Source organism: Chiloscyllium punctatum, chromosome 39 (genome assembly GCF_047496795.1).
Source record: "Chiloscyllium punctatum isolate Juve2018m chromosome 39, sChiPun1.3, whole genome shotgun sequence".
In the NCBI taxonomy this organism is placed as follows: Eukaryota; Metazoa; Chordata; class Chondrichthyes; order Orectolobiformes; family Hemiscylliidae; genus Chiloscyllium; species Chiloscyllium punctatum.
The window spans coordinates 63,209,340-63,228,659 of record NC_092777.1 but is presented as its reverse complement, the minus strand read 5'-3'; the positions used below and the strand labels follow the sequence as shown (position 1 = coordinate 63,228,659).

General features: G+C 43.2%; 1 protein-coding gene across 5 annotated transcripts in view; it reads left to right on the top strand.

Annotated features, from left to right (window-relative positions):
• The window catches only part of LOC140464153 (uncharacterized), a 145,003-nt gene that overhangs the window by 44,666 nt on the left and 81,017 nt on the right, over nucleotides 1-19,320 (top strand). For all 5 annotated transcript variants that reach the window (XM_072558944.1, XM_072558943.1, XM_072558945.1 and 2 more), the window contains 3 exons: nucleotides 6,128-6,309; nucleotides 6,422-6,621; nucleotides 9,640-9,873. In XM_072558944.1, the coding sequence (XP_072415045.1) occupies nucleotides 6,128-6,309; nucleotides 6,422-6,621; nucleotides 9,640-9,873 (616 nt within the window). The remainder of the gene's footprint in view (nucleotides 1-6,127; nucleotides 6,310-6,421; nucleotides 6,622-9,639; nucleotides 9,874-19,320) is intronic.

The window sequence follows — 19,320 nt, the reverse complement described above, 5'->3', positions numbered from 1 at the left end:
ACCCATGCCTTCAAACCACAGTGATCACCCCCACTCATTTAAGGGATGTGGGTGTCACTGCTAGGCCAGTGTTTTTGGCCCGTCCCTAATTGTGTTTGAAAAGGTGATGAGGTGCTGTACTCCACAATGAATGCAGCCTGTGTAGTGTAGGGACACCCGGAGTGCTATTGGAAGGGGAGTTCCAGGGCTGAGTATATCTGCATTTGGAGAGGCACAGAGTATTTGTGGATTGTCAGAGTCAATTTGTTTAGAGAAGATCTTGTTTGACAAACTTGATTGATTCTTTTTGGAGGTGGTGACCAGGAGTGTTGATGAGAGTCTGCCTGAACTTTAACAAGGTTTTTGATAAGGACCCTCATGACAGACTGGTCAAAAACAGAGGTAAAAACAATGACTGCAGATGTCAAAAACAGAGTCCGTGCAATCCAAGGCAGAGGGAAATATTGGATTTAAAATTGGCTGAGCGGCAGGAAACTGAGGGTGATGGTAGAAGGATGTTTCTGTGACCAGGAAGCCTATTTTTGGTGGAGCTCCACAGGGCTTTGTGCTGTTTGTGATGTACATTACTAATTTGGACATAGTTGTAGAGAGCATGATCAAGATGTTCATAGATGACACAGAAGTCAACAGGGGAGTAAATAGTGAGCAGGATGGCCATAAACTGCAAGAGGACATTGACAGACTGGTCAGCTGAGCCAGAACAGTGGCAAATAGAATTCAACCCTGAAAGTGTGAGGCTTGGAAAGGGCTAACAAGAGAAGGTACTGGGTACTATGAATGTTAGGACCTTGGGGCGTACTGAAGGTCAGAGGGACCTTGGTGTACATGTCCTTAGGTTCCTGAAGGTAGAAGAACACGCAGATAAGATGGTTAAGAAGGCATATAGGATGCAGGGAGAAAGTGAGGACTAGAGATGCTAGAGATTAGAGTTGAAGAGTGTGATGCTGGAAAAGCACAGCCAGTCAGGCAGCATCCGAGGATCAGGAGAGTTGACATTTCAAGCAGAAGCTCTGATGAAGAGCTTTCCAGCACCACATTTTGTGAGCAGGGTGGTTATGCGAGGACTGGATGGTCGTAGTTGGAGTAATGCATTGCATTATTGGAAGGATGTGACTGTACTAGAGAGGGTGCAGAGGAGATTTATCAGGACAGAACATAGAACATAGAAAAATACAGCGCAGTACAGGCCCTTCAGCCCTCGATGTTGCGCCGACCGAAGCCTACCTAACCTACACTAGCCCGATAACCTCCATATGCCTATCCAATGCCTGCTTAAATGACCATAAAGAGGGAGAGTCCACCACTGCTACTGGCAGGGCATTCCATGAACTCACAACCTGCTGAGTAAAAAATCTACCCCTAACATCTGTCCTATACCTACCACCCCTTAATTTAAAGCTGTGTCCCCTAGTAACAGCTGACTCCATACGCGGAAAAATGTTCTCACTGTCAACCCTATCTAAACCCCTCATCATCTTGTACACCTCTATCAAATCTCCCCTAAACCTTCTTTTCTCCAATGAGAAAAGTCCCAGGTGCCTCAGCCTTTCCTCATACGATCTTCCTACCATACCAGGCAACATTCTGGTAAAACTCCTCTGCACTCGTTCCAGTGCCTCCACATCCTTCCTATAGTATGGCGACCAAAACTGCACACAATACTCCAGATGAGGCCGCACCAGAGTCTTATACAACTGCAACATGACCTCAGGACTCCGGAACTCAATTCCTCTACCAATAAAGCCCAGTACACCATATGCCTTCTTCACAGCACTATTTACCTGGGTGGCAACTTTCAAAGATCTGTGTACATGGACACCAAGATCCCTCTGCTCATCCACACTACCAAGTAGTCTACCATTAGCCCAGTAATCCATCTTCTTGTTACTCTTACCAAAGTGAATGACTTCACACTTAGCTACATTGAATTCCATTTGCCACCTTTCTGCCCAGCTCTGCAACTTATCTATATCGCGCTGTAACCTGCCACATCCTTCTTCGCTGTCCACAACTCCACCGACTTTCGTGTCATCCGCAAACTTGCTCACCCAGCCTTCAAGCCCCTCCTCCAGGTCATTTATCAAAATGACAAACAGCAATGGTCCCAAAACAGATCCTTGTGGAACACCGCTAGTAACTGCACTCCAAGATGAACCTATACCATCAACTACTACCCTCTGTCTCCTTCCAGCCAGCCAATTCCTAATCCAAACCTCTAATGCACCCTCAATGCCATACCTCCGTAGTTTTTGCATTAGCCTGCCATGGGGTACCTTATCGAACGCCTTGCTAAAATCCATATACACCACATCTACTGCTTTACCCTCGTCCACTTCCTTGGTCACCTTCTCAAAGAATTCAATAAGGTTTGTGAGGCACGACCTGCCCTTCACAAAACCATGCTGACTATCCTTGATCACATTTTTCCTATCCAGATGTTCATAAATCCTATCCCTTACAATTCTCTCTAAGACTTTGCCCACAACAGAAGTGAGACTCACTGGCCTATAGTTACTCGGGCTATCCCTGCTCCCCTTCTTGAACAAGGGGACCACATTCGCTATCCTCCAGTCTTCTGGCACTATTCCCGAAGACAACGAAAACATAAAAATCAAGGCCAATGGCTCCGCTATCTCCTCCCTAGCTTCCCAGAGGATCCTAGGATAAATGCCATCAGGCCCAGGGGACTTATCTATTTTCATCCTTTCCAGTATTCCCCAGACCTCTTCCTCACGTACCTCAAGGCCATCCATTCTAATCACTTGTGACTCAATATTCACATCAGCAACAGTGTCCTGTTCCTGAGTGAATACTGACGAAAAGTATTGATTTAGTGTCTCACCAATCTCCTCTGCCTCCACACACAACTTCCCACTACTATCCTTGACTGGACCGATACCTACCCTAGTCATCCTTTTATTCCTGACATACCTATAGAAAGCCTTTGGGTTTTCCCTAATCCTACCAACTAAGGACTTTTCATGTCCCCTCCTTGCTGCTCTTAGCTCTCTCTTCAGATCCTTCCTGGCTACCTTATAACTCTCAATCGCCCCAATTGAACCTTCACGCCTCATCTTTACATAGGCCGCCCTCTTCCCTTTCACAAGGGATTCCAATTCCTTGTTAAACCACGGCTCCCTCACAAGACCCTTTACTCCCTGCCTGACTGGTACATACTTATCAAGGACACCCATTAGCTGTTCCTTGAACAATCTCCACATATCATTTGTGTTCTTCCCTTGAAGCCTATTTTTCCAATCCACGCATCCTAAGTCATGCCTCACTGCATCATAATTTCCCTGCCCCAGCTATACCTGTTGCCCTGCAGTGCACACTTATCCCTCTCCATCACTAGAGTAAAAGTCACCGAGTTGTGGTCACTGCCCCCGAAGTGCTCACCTACCTCCAAGTCTAACACCTGGCCTGGTACATTACCTAGAACCAAATCCAGTATGGCCTCACCTCTTGTTGGCCTGTCTACATATTGTGTCAGGAAACCCTCCTGCACACACTGGACAAACACCGACCCATCTAACGAACTCGAGCTATAGCTTTAACAGTCAATATCTGGGAAGTTAAAGTCCCCCATAACAACCACCCTGCTACTTTCACTCTTCTCCTGAATCATCCTCGCAATACTTTCCTCTACTTCTCTCAGACTATTAGGAAGCCTGTAGAAAACTCCTAACCGGGTGACCTCACCTTTCCTATTTCTAACCTCCGCCCACACAACCTCAGATGGCAAGTCTTCCTCCATCACCCTTTCTCCTGCTGTAATACTATCCTTGACAAGCAATGCCACACCTCCCCCTCTTTTACCCCCATCTCTGACCCTACCAAAACATTTAAACCCTGGAACCTGCAACAGCTATTCCTGTCCCTGTTCTACCCACGTCTCTGTAATGGCCACAACATCGAAGTCCCAGGTACCAACCCACGCTGAAAGCTCACCTACCTTATTTCTTATTATTCTGGCATTGAAGTATACACACTTCAAGCCACCTTCCTGTTTACAGGCACCCTCCTTCGAGATCAATGCCATGTTCCTAACCTCCCTACACTCAAGGTCCTGTACCCTAAAGCTACAGTCCAGGTTCCCATGCCCCTGCAGAGTTAGTTTAAACCCTCCCAAAGAGCACTAGCAAACCTCCCCCCAAGGATACTGGTGCCCCTCAGGTTCAGGTGTAGACCATCCTGTTTATAGAGGTCCCACCTTCCTCAGAAAGAACCCCAGTTATCCAAGTACCGAAATCCCTCCCTCCTGCACCATCCCTGTAGCCACGCATTTAACTCTTCTCTCTCCCTATTCCTCGACTCTCTATCACGTGGCACGGGTAACAAACCAGAGACAACGACTCTGTTCGTTCTAGCTCTGAGCTTCCAACCTAGCTCCCTGAAAGCCTGTCTAACATCCTCACCCCTCTTCCTACCTATGTCGTTGGTGCCAACGTGGACCACGATCTTGGGCTGCCCTCCCTCCCCCTTGAGGACCCGGAAAACACGATCAGAGACATCACGTACCCTTGCACCTGGGAGGCAACATACCAATCGTGAGTCTCTGTCGCCCCTGCAAAACCGCCTATCTGTGCCCCTCACTATTGAGTCCCCAATAACTATCGCTCTACCTTTCTCCACCCTTCCCTTCTGAGCAACGGGGACAGGCTCCGTGCCAGAGGCCTGAACCTCGTTGCTTACCCCTGGTAAGTCATCCCCCCCACAAGTATCCAAAACGGTATACTTGTTCTTGAGGGGAATGACCGCAGGGGGTCCCTGCACTGGCTGCTTCCTCCCACTCCCCCTCAGTGTCCACTCATCTCTCTATAACTTTCGGAGTAACTACTTCCCTAAAGCTCTGATCTATGACCACCTCTGCCTCCCGAATGATCCGCAGTTCATCCAACTCCAGCTCCAGTTCCCTAACACGGTCTTGGAGGAGCTGGAGATGGGTGCACTTCTTGCAAGTGTAATCAGGAGGGACGCTAATGGCTTCCCTCACTTCATACATACATGTTGCAAGAGGATGTTGCCTGACTGGAGGGTCTGAGCTATGCAGAAAGATTGTATAGGCTGGAATGGTTTTTTGTGAAACAGTGAAGGTTGAATGAGGAACTGATAGTGGTATACGAGATTATGAGGGTCACAGATAAAAGAGAGATCAATAACCAGGTGCACAGATTTAACGTCAGAGGAGGGTTAACAAAAAAAAATCAACCTGAGGGTAGAGGGTATGACCTGGTTGGTCAATGGGAGGAATGAATCCAGTTAGTGGCTTCCAGGAAGGATCAGTGGGAGGGGGAGGAGCTGGGAAGGGAGTCAAGTGATGGGAAGGGAGGTTATTTAAAATTGGAGAACTCAATGTTGAATCCTCCAGGCTTTGGGTTGCCCAGGCAGAAGATGAGGTGTTATAAGACGCTGCTGAAAATCTGTTGGAACAAGCTTTTGTTATCACTTTATGTTGCTCAGTGACAACTTAGTTTCAAATACTTCTGTAAAACACCTTGGGCCATTGTACAATGTTAAAAATGCATTATAAATGGCATAAACATATGTAAAAGTTTTTGGTGCTTCTGCTGCTCTTGAGAAAGTCGGCCAAATGTCAGAGGCTTCTAATGGCTGGTCATTCCCAAGTGTACACTTTGGTGAAGTCGCCCACTCCCACCAATCACAAAGTGATGCATTAACTTGAGAAGTTTTAGCAAGAGAACTTTTTATAAGACAACTTTGATCTTGGCAAACAGAAGTTTAGTGGCAGGCCCTGATTTTTAATGTTACGGTTCTTGTTAGATTTATAATCAGTAATTTGTTTCATAAATTAGTTTGTCTTTAGTCCTTTTTATGTTTGCTTTCTGTTATTCATTTTCTGGTTTCCATTCTTATCCATCTGAATCTTGATAAAATTGTGCAAAATATTGAAGTTTTCTGAATAGCCTGGTTAGTGGTGACCATTAGCAGTTAACTTCTTAATGCTATTTGGGCATATCCTGAGGTTACAAGTCTAGTTGTCTATCTGGGTTAATGCCACTTGTGTGACTCTTGTCGAATACTGTTTTATACTGCTCACGTGAAACACCTTGAGCCAGTTTATTATGTCCGGGATCTAATGGGCATATCCATTCTCTGACTTCAGTTTCCAGCAATCGAGGTTGCACTGTGTAAGCAGTTTCGTGTGAGAGCTATCAAGGAACTTGGATACAGGACAGTGTCCAGTATAGTGAAGATGGTGCAACACCAAACCAAGTCACACACTGAACATAACAACCTACAAAGCATGGTGCTGTATGAAACTGCACTATTTTTTGAAGAATTCAGGTGAGGTCCTGGGAAATGAAGTTTATTGTGCCCAAAGAATTGCTGTGACCTCTTCTTTAAGAAATATTATTTGGCTTTGATAAATAAAGAAATAATAATTTTGTCTTTAAAGTCATAGCAATAGCAGTTCTGTCGGGCTCCTTGGGGATCTGAGTCAGGAACAGGCTTTGTCATGTCTGTTGAATGCTCCTTTGTTGGAAGATCTTGCAGAATGGTCACAATGGGAAACGATATTTGAAGCACAGCACGGCTCACTCAAGGACTTCATCAAAAGGCATTGTGGCAAGAAAGCAGCTCACCTTAGTTTGGAAAGTAGGTACTTCTTTAATTGTATTTAAAAGCTATTCAGTTTTTCTCTGTTTCTGATTATGATATAATTGTGAGCATTGAGCCAGAACACCATCTCTGTTTGACTAAATGTTAATGTTCTCTTTGAGGAATTATTGTACCCTTAGATGTTTGGGGCATACCTGATAGTCAAAACGATTGGTGCTCACAACTCAACTCTTTTCAGTTGCAAGGGGAATTATAGTAAGGGTGAATGCTGTGAGGTAATGCATCAATTTATATCACAATGCTGGAGTTTTCTAATCCGCACTAAACTCCTTGCAAGGTCATATTATTTATCTTGCTATTCCTGATTGGAAAAACATTTAAAAAGCTGAAAGGTCAGGCGGCATCTGGGGAGAAGGGAATTGAGTTTGCAATTTTCATCTTGGAGGCAGGATGCTGGTTGCAAAATCTCCTGATGCACTATTTTGCTGTGGGGCAGGAGCATGGTCGAGTTTAAGCTTGCTGCCTCCAGAGGCAGTTTGGAAGTGGGTATTGCCAAAGCAGGCTGTTTAGAAGGCCCAACTTGGTTCTCCGAGACTTCAGCGCGTGTTGCTTAGTCATCAGGCTCCTTCATATTCTCATGTAATTTCACGGTACCATGTTGCCCATGAATCGAAACCTGCAATCCATTCTAAAAGATGAAAGACTTAACAGCAATCTAGGTTTGTTCAAGATATCGCATCAGTTGTATGACACTATGATCTTTTTCTATAAATTCTGTGTCCTATGATCCTACTCTACTAGCTACCTGCGGAAGGAGCAGTGCTCTGAAAGCTACTGTTTCCAAATAAACCTGTTGGACAATAACCCGGTGTCGTGTGATTTTTAACTTTGTCCACCCCAGTCCAACACTGGCACCTCCACATCATGTATAAGATTGGGTTGCTACAAACTGGCTTTCTCACTGATGTGAATTTTGTTTTTGGCGAAGGAAATGCAGATTTCTGCTGTTTGTTAGTGAGCTGTATTAACATCTTTAAGAAGCTTCAGTCATCTTGGTTTGATTAATTGCGTTCAATGAACTTTCTTGCAGTCTCTGTTTTTATGATTCCATTGATATAATTTATTTTCTGTTTGATTAATCTTTGGCAAAGTTCTTCTTTAAAATGGAAATAGTAATGCCAGTTTGTCTTTTTATGCACTTCTTGTCAACATCATGCAGCATATAATCAAATTTGAATTCAGTATCCTGCTGAAAGAATCTAAAGCACTGAGAATCTGTCTGCCTATCCACTGTTTGGCACAGACATTGAAGCTACTGTGGCACTAACCTGAAGGTCTGATTAGGGATAGTCAGCGTGGCTTTGTGCGTGGGAAATCATATCTCACAAACCTGATTGAGTGTTTTGAGGAAATAACCAAAAATATTGATGAGGGCAGAGCTGTAAATGTTGTCTACATGGACTTCAGTAAAGCCTTTGATAAAGTTTCACATGGTAGGCTAATTCGTAAAGTTGGATCACGTGGGATTCAGGGTGAGCTTGCCAATTGGATACAAAGTTGGCTTGACAGTAGGAGATGGAGGGTGGTGGTGGAGGGTTGTTTTTCATACTGGAGGCCTGTGACCAACTGTATTCCAAAGGGATCAGTACTAGATCCATTTTTGTTTGTTGTTTATGTAAATGATTTGGATGAGAATATAGAAAGCAGGGTTAGTATATTTGTGGATTTCACCAACATTGGTGATATAGTGGGCAGTGAAGAAGTTCATCTAAGATTAGAAACAGATGTTGATGAATTGGTCACTGAACTGGGGAACCGCAGATGAAGTTTAATTTGGATAAATGTGGGGTATGGCATTATAGTAAAACAAATAAGGGCAGGATTTATACAGTTAACAATAGGGCCCTGGAGAGTGTTGTAGAATAGAGAGATCTAGGAGTTCAGGTATATAAGTCTTTGAAATTTATGTCACAGTTAAGAAGGTGTTTAGCACATTTGCCTTCATGCTTAGACCTTTTAGTACAGCAGTTTGAATTGAAAATGTGTTGCTGGAAAAGCGCAGCAGGTCAGGCAGCATCCAAGGAACAGGAGAATCAACGTTTCGGGCATAAGCCCTTCTTCAGGAATCCTGAAGAAGGGCTGATGCCCGAAACGTCGATTCTCCTGCTCCTTGGATGCTGCCTGACCTGCTGCGCTTTTCCAGCAACACATTTTCAGCTCTGATCTCCAGCATCTGCAGTCCTCACTTTCTCCCAGCAGTTTGAATGTCATGTTGAGGTTGTACAGAATGTTGGTGAGGCCTCTTCTGAAATATTGTGTGCCTTTCTGGTTGCCCTGTCATAGGAAGAATATTATTAGATTGGAGAAGGTTCAGAAAAGATTTACCAGGAATGTTGCCGGGAATGGAGGGTTTGAGTTATAAAACTAGCCTGGATAGGCTGGGATTTTCTTCACTGGAGCACAGGGGATTGAGGAGTGACCTTATAGATTTTTATAAAATCGTGAGGGGCATTGATAAGGTGAATATTAAGGGTCTTTTTCCTAGGGCAAGAGAGTTCAAAACTAGGGGGCATAGTTTTAAAGTGAGTGGAGAAGGTTTTTAAAAAAGACATGAGGGACCACTTCTCTATGCAGAGGCTGATTCGTGTGTGGAACAAACTGCCAGAGGAAGTGGGTGGATGCAGGTACAGTTATAACATTTAGAAGACATTTGGATAAGTACATGAATAAGAAACGTTTGAAGGTATATAGGCCAAACGCAGGCAGGTGAGACTAGTTTGGGAACATGGTTGGCATGGACTAATTGGACTGAAGGGTGTGTTTCCAAGCTCTCTAACTCTATGAATCAATGAGGCAATTTACCTTTGCCCTAGTCAAAGTCCTTCTCCACCAACAGCACTTAAAGCAAATTAACTGTTTATTCATTGCACTACAGTCAGATCATACCATGCATGAAATGGTTGTTGTATCTCTGCATGGTGACTGCATTTGGAAGTAAATTACGCATGAAGCTAATTAGGAACTAAGACATTGAGAATGCACTTTCTTTTGCAGGTTCAGCTGTGCTCAATGACCTGGTTGCCATAGAAATAAAACCAGGTGTACTGCTGCGACTCACCACAGAAACAAACCCTGAACTCTTTGCTCGAGCCGTCACCTTACATGACCCTGTAGGGACAGCAGGGCATTTGGTTTCCATTGTGGTCGCAGATGGATTAAGGAATGCTCCCTTGGCATTACTAGCTAATCATGTGGAAACTGCTCTGGCAGCGTGTGGAGGATTAGAAGGTGAGGTTGCTTTGGTTCAGCAGCGCACTCAAATTTAAAATTTTACTGCCGATAAACTGTTCAATGTACACTGAGTACTTCCGATGTATTGTCTCATTTCTCATATTAAGATGATTGCTTTAGGAGCAAGTAAGTCTGAACATGATTTTCTTTCAAACTCTGATGTGCCACGTTATGTCCCAAGTTCAGATGTTCTTGGTTTATAGTTGCCATGTGATATTTTCCTCGCACCCGCATTTCTTTATGGCCCTACTAAAGTACATACAGGCTATTCATTGACTTCCACGGGTTTAAAAAAAAATCAGAGTAACAACAGAGCTAAACAAAATTAAGCTTAAAACTAGCATGTGCCGAAGACATTTCCATTTAGGCTAGAAATGGAGTGCATGATTCAAAACTTTATCATGTCTCACTGTGGTAGTGCGCTGAAATTAAAGCTCCGCTTGACTCGGAGCTGTCACAAAAGTTAAAGGTTTTAAAATAAGTCACAAAACTCCCCAATTTATTTGATTTTCAGATCTAGGCTGACAAAGCGTGGATAGGATTTAGAGTCATAGAGATGTACAGCACGGAAACAAACCCTTCTGTCCAACCCGTCCATGCCAACCAGATATCCTAAATTCATCATGTTCCATTTGGATGAGAATTTGGCCCATATCCCTCTAAACTCTACCTATTCATATACCCATCCAGATCCCTTTTAAATGTTGTCATTGTACCAGTGTCCACCACTTCCTCTGGCAGCTCATTCCATACACGTTCCATTCACTTTGTGTGAAAAAGTTGTCCCTTAGATCCTTTTTAAATCTCTTCCCTCTCACCTTAATCCTGTGCCCTCTGGTTTTGGACTCTGGTACTTTGGGGTAAAGACCTTGGCTATTCACCCTATCCAGGCCCCTCTTGATTTTGTAAACATCTAGAAGGTCACCCCTCAACCTCCAACACTTAAGGGAAAACAGCCCCAGCCTATTCAGCCTCTCCCTATAGCTCAAACTCTCCAACCCTGGCAGTATAATTATAAATCTTTTCTGAATCCTTTCAAGTTTCACAACATCCTTCCAATAGGAAGAACGCCAGAATTGGATGCTGTATTTCAAAAGTAGCCAAACCGATGCCCTATGCAGCTGCAACATGAACTCCCAACACCTGTATTCAATGCACTGATCAATAAAGGCAGGTTTCTGTCCAGAACAAGAATTGCTATTTCTTACAAATAATGAGACTCTAACGGAATGAGGTAACCAAATGAGGTAACAGTTATAAACAGTCAGCATCCAACATTACAAATTAGAACGCTAATTTCCTTAACCACACATGGAAAAATAGGTTTGGTTGAAGGAAACCTGGGAGGGTGTTCAGTGGTTCCTATTCACAGGATGCTGAGATAATTCTTATGCTGGTTAGAATGTTGCGTTTCAGTCTTTTTTCAGATACTTCTTTGGGTTTGTAAGGGACATGAGATTGCTCGATCACGGACTAAAAGGTCTCCAACGTATCAGTTGAAAGCAACAACTCATTCCAACTGCTGAAGAAAAGATGACCTGGTTTTCTTGAGCTTTAACATGGGTTTAATCTGTACAGAATTGAGACACATCTCCTGTGCTGCTTAGATCAAATCTCTTCCTCTATCTTGTTCCCAGTCCAAGCTGTTAATTTTTCTGAGAAACAGTGTTGGCAGGCAAAGTCCTTTGTCATTGGTAATTGGTCACTAGTCCATAGACCAATGAACTTTTGATGCCACCCAGCTGTATCTGAATATAGAACTCCTCGGCTCCCATTCTTCTGCAGCTCCTTCAGTTTCAGCTTGTTCCAGCAGCTGATTAAACACTGCTTGCTATGAGGGTCAGTGACTTGTTTTTCAAAACATGAAGCCATCGTTTAAAACATCGGTTTCTAAAATAATTGTTCCTCATTTCAGTCCACAATTTTAAAAAGCTCAACAATAAAAAGACACAGTCTTTACAATCTATTTATAATTCAAGGTCACATTATCAAAGCAAGATATCAAATATTTAATTCTTATTTGGATGTGACTATCCCTGCATTTGATGCCCTGCTGTAATAAGTCCTTGAACTGAGTGGCTTGCTTGTCAACCTCATTGCTGTGGGTCTGGAATCACAAGGGTTATGGAGATAAGGCTGGAACAGGATACTGATTGGGAATGATCAGCCATGATCATATTGAATGGCAGTGCAGGCTCGAAGGGCTGAATGGCCTACTCCTGCATCTATTGTCTATTGTCTATTATCACACGTAGACCAGATCAGGTGAGATGGCAGATTTCCTTTGCTAACAGACATTAGTGAAACAGATTTTTTTTTCTATAACAATCAACAATAGCTCCAAAGGCATCATTACAAATTCATTTCCAGATTTTGTTAGTATGTAAAGTGATGGAAGGTGTCAGCAAACGTGCTCTCAAGTAGCACCTGCTCAGCAATGACCAGGTCGGGTTCCACCAGAGTCACTCAGCTCCCAACCTCAATACAGCCTTGGTTCCAACATTGGCAAAAGAGCTGAATTCCACAAATGACTCCCCTTGACATTAAGCCCTCATTTAACTGAGTGTGAATGAGTTTTAGCAAAAACAGACTGGAATGGAACTTGGAAAAAACTCTTTATTTGTTGAAGGAAGATGGTTGTGGCTATTGGAGGTCAGTCAACTCAGCTCCAGGAGACCTCTGCAGGATTTCCTCAGGATAGTGTCCTAGTCCGAACCGTTTCAGCTGCTTCATCAAAGACCTTCCCTCCATCACAAAGTCAGAACTGATGATTGCACATTGTTCATCCTCAAGATACTGTAGCATTCCGTGTCTAAATGTGATCGGTTGGGTGGTCTAAATACAATCTCCAACAAAAGAGAATCTAACCATTGCCCATTAACATTCAATTGCATCACTATCACTAAATCCTCCATTATCAACATCCTAGGTGTTACCATTGATATGAAACTGAACTAGACAAGCTGTGCAGTATTGTGACTACAAAAGTAGCTCTGAGACGACATATCCTGTAGCAAGTAACTCATCTCCTGGCTTCCCAAAGCCTGTCCAAAATCTACAAGACTCAAAGCAGGAATGTGCAGTCTTCTGGATTACTAGTCCATGTCAGCTATACCAACTTATAAAGTTTGACTGTCAAATTTTGAATCAAGCTTGGACTAATAAAGCAAAAAGCTTTCTTCCATGTTGATTATAAGAATCCGCTCTTCAGTACAAATTCTGCTGATCAATTAAAACATACAAATATAGAAAATAGGCATAGCAGTAGGCCATTGAGCCCTTTGAGGCTGCTTTGCCATTCAGTATGATCATGGCTGATCATTCAACTCTGTACCGTGTTCTTGTTTTCACCCCATATCCATTGATCACTTTAGCTCCAAAAACTATACCTGACAATTTGGAAAATCTGCCCTCAAAATGGCAGCAGCCCACAAAGGATCTCAGTAGCTTGAATCCTTGGAAAGAGCTGGAGGGAAATGGTGGGCAAGTCGAGTTGAGTAACAGATCAGCCATTGAATAATAGAATGGAGGACATGGATTGAGGGCTGAATGGTCTTCTCCTATGAAATTATGGATTATATACCTACGCAAGTCCGTTTCAGTAGAATTTTACTTTACAACAGATCTGGTCTTGTCCTGACATGATGCAGGAGAAATCAACATGTGCAAATGGGAAACTTTTCATTCAGGAAAATAAATTTGTCTGGGATTTGATTGGTTAGAAACTCCTAGATCTAGAAACAACTTGGAGATTTCAGACTTTGCCATCAGAGAATTGAATGAAACATTAAACTGAGTCGATGTTGAACTGTATTATTCATGGATGCTTTCCATTTTAAATAGTGATGGAAAAGGATAGACCAGATCTAAAAGTGGAAGTTCTAAATTGGAGAAAGGCCAATTTTGACGGCTGGAAAATGGGAAGCCTTCAGAAATGAGATAACGAGAGTCCAAAGAAAGTATATTCCTGTCAGGGTGAAAGGGAAAGCTGGTAGGTATAGGGAATGCTGGATGACTAAAGAAATTGAGAGTTTGGTTCAGAAAAAGAAGGAAGCATGTGTAAGGTATAGACAGGATAGATCGAGTGAATCCTTAGAGTATAAAGGCAGTAGGAGTATACTTAAGAGGGAAATCAGGAGGGCAAAAAGGGGACATGAAATAGCTTTGAAAAATAGAGTTAGGGAGAATCCAAAGGGTTAAGGACAAAAGGATAACTAGGGAGAGAATAGGGCCCCTCAAAGATCAGCAAGGCAGCCTTTGTGTGGAGTCGCAGAAAATGGGGAAGATACTAAACGAGTATTTAGCATCAGTATTTACTGTGGAAAAGGATATGGAAGATATAGAAAGTAGCGAAATAGATGGTGACACCTTGCAAAATGTCCATATTACAGAGGAAGAAGTGCTGGATGTCTTGAAATGGCTAAAGGTGGATAAATCCCCAGGATCTGATCAGGTGTACCCTAGAACTCTGTGGGAAGCTAGAGAAGTGATTGCTGGGCCTCTTACTGAGATATTTGATTCATCGATAGTCACAGGTGAGGTGCAGGAAGACTGGAGGTTGGCAAACGTGGTGCCACTGTTTAAGAAGGGTGGTAAAGACAAGCCAGGGAACTAAAGACCACTTAGCCTGACGTCGGTGGTGGGCAAGTTGTTGGAGGGAACCCTGAGGGACAGGATGTACATGTATTTGGAAAGGCAAGGACTGAATAGGGATAGTCAACATGGCTTTGTGCGTGGGAAATCATGTCTCCCAAACTTGATTGAGTTTTTTGAAGAAGTAACAAAGAGGATTGATGAGGGCAGAGCAGTAGATGTGATCAATATGGACTTCAGTGAGGTGTTCGACAAGGTTCCCCATGGGAGACTGATTAGCAAGGTTAGATCTCATGGACTAAAGGGAGAACTAGCCATTTGGATACAGAAGTGGCTCAAAGGTAGAAGACAGAGGGTGGTGGTGGTGGAGGGTTGTTTTTCAGACTGGAGGCCTGTGACCAGTGGAATGGCCACAAGGATCGGTGCTGGGTCCTCTACCTTTTGTCATTTACATAAATGTTTTGGATGCGAGCATAAGAGGTACAGTTAGTAAGTTTGCAGATGATAGCAAAATTGGAGGTGTAGTGGACAGCGAAGAGGGTTACCTCAGATTACAACTGGATCTTGGCCAGATGGGCCAATGGGCTGAGAAGTGGCAGATGGAGTTTAATTCAGATAAATGTGAGGTGCTGCATTTTGGGAAAGCAAATCAGGGCAGGACTTATACACTTAATGGTAAGGTCCTAGGGAGTGTTGCTGAACAAAGAGACCTTGGAGTGCAGGTTCGTAGCTCCTGAAAGTGGCGTCGCAGATAGATAGGATAGTGAAGAAGGCAGTTTCCTTATTTCCCCTTCCCCCACCTCACCCTAGTTCCCAACTTCTAGCTCAGCACTGTCCCCATAATTTGTCCTACCTGCCTATCTTCTTTTCTACCTATCCACTCCACTCCCCCCCCCCCACCGAATTATCACCTCCACCCCCTCCCCCACTCACCTATTGTACCCTATTCTACTTTCTCCCCACCCCCACCCTCCTCCTACTTATCTTTCCACCCTTCTGCCTGTATTCCTGATGAAGGGCTTTTGCCCGAAACGTCGATTTTACTGCTCCTCGGATGCTGCCTGAACTGCTGTGCTCTTCCAGCACCACTAATCCAGAATCTGGTTTCCAGCATCTGCAGTCCTTGTTTTTACCCAGTGAAGAATGCGTTTGGTATGCTTTCTTTTATTGGTCAGAGTGTTGAGTACAGGAGTTGGAAGGTCATGTTGTAGTTGTACAGGACATTGGTTAGGCCACTGTTGGAATACTGCGTGCAATTCTGGTCTCCTTCCTATCGGAAAGATGTTGTGACACTTGAAAGGGTTCAGAAAAGATTTACAAGGATGTTGCCAGGGTTGGAGGATCTGAGCTACAGGGAGAGGCTGAACAGGCTGGGGCTGTTTTCCCTTGAGCGTCGGAGGTTGAGGGGTGACCTTTGTAGAGGTTTACGAAATTATGAGGGGCATGGATAGGATAAATAGACAAAGTTTTTTCCCTGGGGTGGGGGAGTCCAGAACTAGAGGGCATAGGTTTAGGGTGAGAGGGGCAAGATAAAGAAGGGACGTAAGGGGCACCTTTTACACACAGAGGTAGGTACATGTATAGAATGAGCTGCCAGAGGAACTGGTGGAGGCTGGTACAATTGCAACATTTAAGAGGCATTTGGATGGGTATATGAATAGGAAGGGTTTGGAGGGCTATGGGCTGGGTGCTGGCAGGTGGGACTAAATAGGGTTGGGATATCTGGTCGGCATGGACGGGTTGGACCAAAGGGTCTGTTTCCATGCTGGACATCTCTATGACTCTATGACTCTATTCTCCTAGACACCATTCTGCTCCTACTACTCCCAAACGTAACACCTTCATCTAATTTCTGTTAATGTTTGTGATACAGAACGGCAGGTTCTTTAGGTTACTGCATTCCAACAGTAATTTTGTGCTTCCAAGAGATTTTGGTATGTTGAGGTTTGATGTGTATTTAAGTTTTATGTTGCAATAATTGGATGATGAATAAAGGGACTGAATGTTCCTCTGCACTGTACCTTCCCTCACAATTCATGCAGCAGCCCTCTGCATCTTCATTCCAAAATGCTAATGTCAATCATCTAGAATCTGTTGCACAGGCAGTCTCCAGGTTAAGAACAAGTTCCAATCCTGAGTACATTTGTGAGTTTTCTTTTAGATTAGATTATCTACAGTGTTGAAACAGGCCATTCAGCCCAACAAGTCCACACCAACCCTCCAAAGAGTAACTCACCCAGACCTATTTCCCTCTAACTAATGCACCTAACACTATGGGCAATTTAGCATGGCCAATTCATCTGACCTGTACATTGTTGGACCGTGGGAGGAAACAGAGCACCAGAGGAAACCCACGCACGCATGGGGAGAATGGGCAAACTCCACACAGACAGTCACCCGAGGCAGAAGTCGAACCTGCATCCCTGGCACTGTGAGGCAGTAGTGCTAACCACTGAGCCACCATACTGCCCCTACTTTTTGCTTTCTCTGCTTTGTTTCTTAACCAATCCTCAGTCCATGCTAGTATACTACCCCCATTTCATGCACTTTGATTTTGTTTACTGACCTCCTGTGTGGATTTCCATCAAATTTGAAAATCCAAATGCACCATAACTTATCGATTTCCCCTGATCCACTTTACTGGAAACTCAAACACAAAACCTCTCAGGTTTTCCACTTCGTAAATATATGTTGATTCTGTCCAAGCAAGCAATTATTTTCAAAGTATCTAGTAATAACATGCTCTATAATAGATTCTAGTATTTTATCTGCAGATGTCAGGCTAACAGGTCTGTAGTTTTTTTTCCTTCTTTCCTAAACAGTCGAGTTTTTTTTTGCAACCTTCCAAAATGTAGGAGCTATAGCAGAATTAATGAAATTATATGTAACATACAAAATTAATTTACAAAATGAAATTCCACAAGTTTGATACAGACCAATGATATTTCACTTTTGAAGAGTAGCAGCACTTACATTTCTATAAACAAAGGTAAGTTTGCTGTAGTCCCAGTGAATCATACAGCTGCTCTTTCATTCAACAGAAACAATTGGTGCTAGTTTAACCTGAGGACCACCATGTCTCAGGCAAAAGGCAGAGGTTGAGAAGGAAACACCTTCATGGTTACCCCAGCAATTATGGAAACTGAGCTCACACTGTTGGCATCACTCTGTATCGCAAACTACCTGTCCAGCCAACTGAGCTAACCCATCCCATCAAAAGCATGGTTTCTTTGAAATACAGTGATTGTTGATGTACAGGCAAATGTGACACGTATTTTGCGTGCACCAGCAAATGAATAATCGGCTCACCTACTTAGTGGTTTTGTTTGGGGTACAGGGAAAGCTCTTTCTTTTCTGACCATTCCTTAGTAACTTCAGCATTAGCTTGAACGAGAAATGGAGCCTTGATTTGTTGTGTACATTTGGACAATCCATCATTTTCTCATTATTACAGTGGATCATCAAATGAGTTACACAATGGCACAGCTGCGCAGAAGGAAGACTGGGAAACCAATACTGTGCAGAATTCAATAATTTGGGTACCAAGCATTTGAAGGGGAGAGTGTGCTCCACCAGTAGCTGTGTTTTGCCATGGTTCCAATGACTGGCAGAAAGAGATATGACGTTCCGAAGGCAGATTTTAGGGAGCTAAGAAAGAAATAAGCAAGCAGGACCTGAGAGACAGTAATGGTTACTCCCATTGTCACACACCATTGAGTGTAGAAATATCAGGATTGGATAAAACAAATACATAGCTGGAGATGCTTTAGATTCCTGGGACAGTAGAACCCATTTTGGAGCTTTCTCTCGGCTTGCATCTGAACAGCTATGGGAAAATATCCTTTGGGGATTGGTTTATTTAGGCTATTGAGGGAGGTTTAATCTAATTTGATTAGGGTTGTGAACTTGAAGATAACAAGAAGAAGGAAAAACAAAGTAAATAAAAAGTTGGGTGACACAGATGGTATTAGACTAAGAATTATTAAGATATTTGTTGCGTTCAGAATAAGAGGGAACATAGTTAGGTTTAAGTCAAGTTTTGTGTGTGTGTGTGTGTGGTCAATAAGTTGCAAGTAGCTATGTGAGAGTATGATGCTGTGCTTATAATAGAGACCTGTTTCAAAAAACATTCCAACATACCAACTATTAAGAAAGCAGTGTATTGTTTCAGGATTGTATTACTGATGGCGGGGCGGGTGGCGAAAGCCGTTCATAAGGCATAGGTGATGCTGGCTTTATAAAGAGTCAGAAAGTACAAAAACAAAGTTATGATCAACCATAACGAACATCAACTAGAGTACAGTGTTCAGATCCAAGTATACACTTTAGGAAGGATGTCATGGATCATATGAATGTAACAAAACTGCAGCTTAATGATCTGCTTGAAGACTTAGAGTTCATGCCCACCTATTTTGATAGTCTGCAACTCCTGAACAGGAATCTTAACTCTGTGTCTAAACAGAGTTAATAGGGAGAAACTACTGCTATTGGCAAAAACCCCAAACACTCAAGGCAATCTGTTAAAGTAATTGGCAAAATCACCAAAGGTAACAGCAGGAAGATATTTCGTCTTAAAAATGCAGCCAGTGGTTTGTATCTAGAATGCAACATCTGAGGATCCAGCAGAGGCATGTTCAAGTGTAGCTTCAAAACGGAACTGGTAAATGGGCGGGGAGAAAGACTAGCTGACTCTGCCTTACAGGTAACAGGCATAGACCTGATGGATCAAATAACATCCGCTGTGCTGTAAACTATCTACGAATCTATGAGCAAGTCCTGGAACAAAACGTAAATCCTTTGACTCAAGCTGTGATGAAACAGAACTTACAATACTTGTACAATACTTGTCTC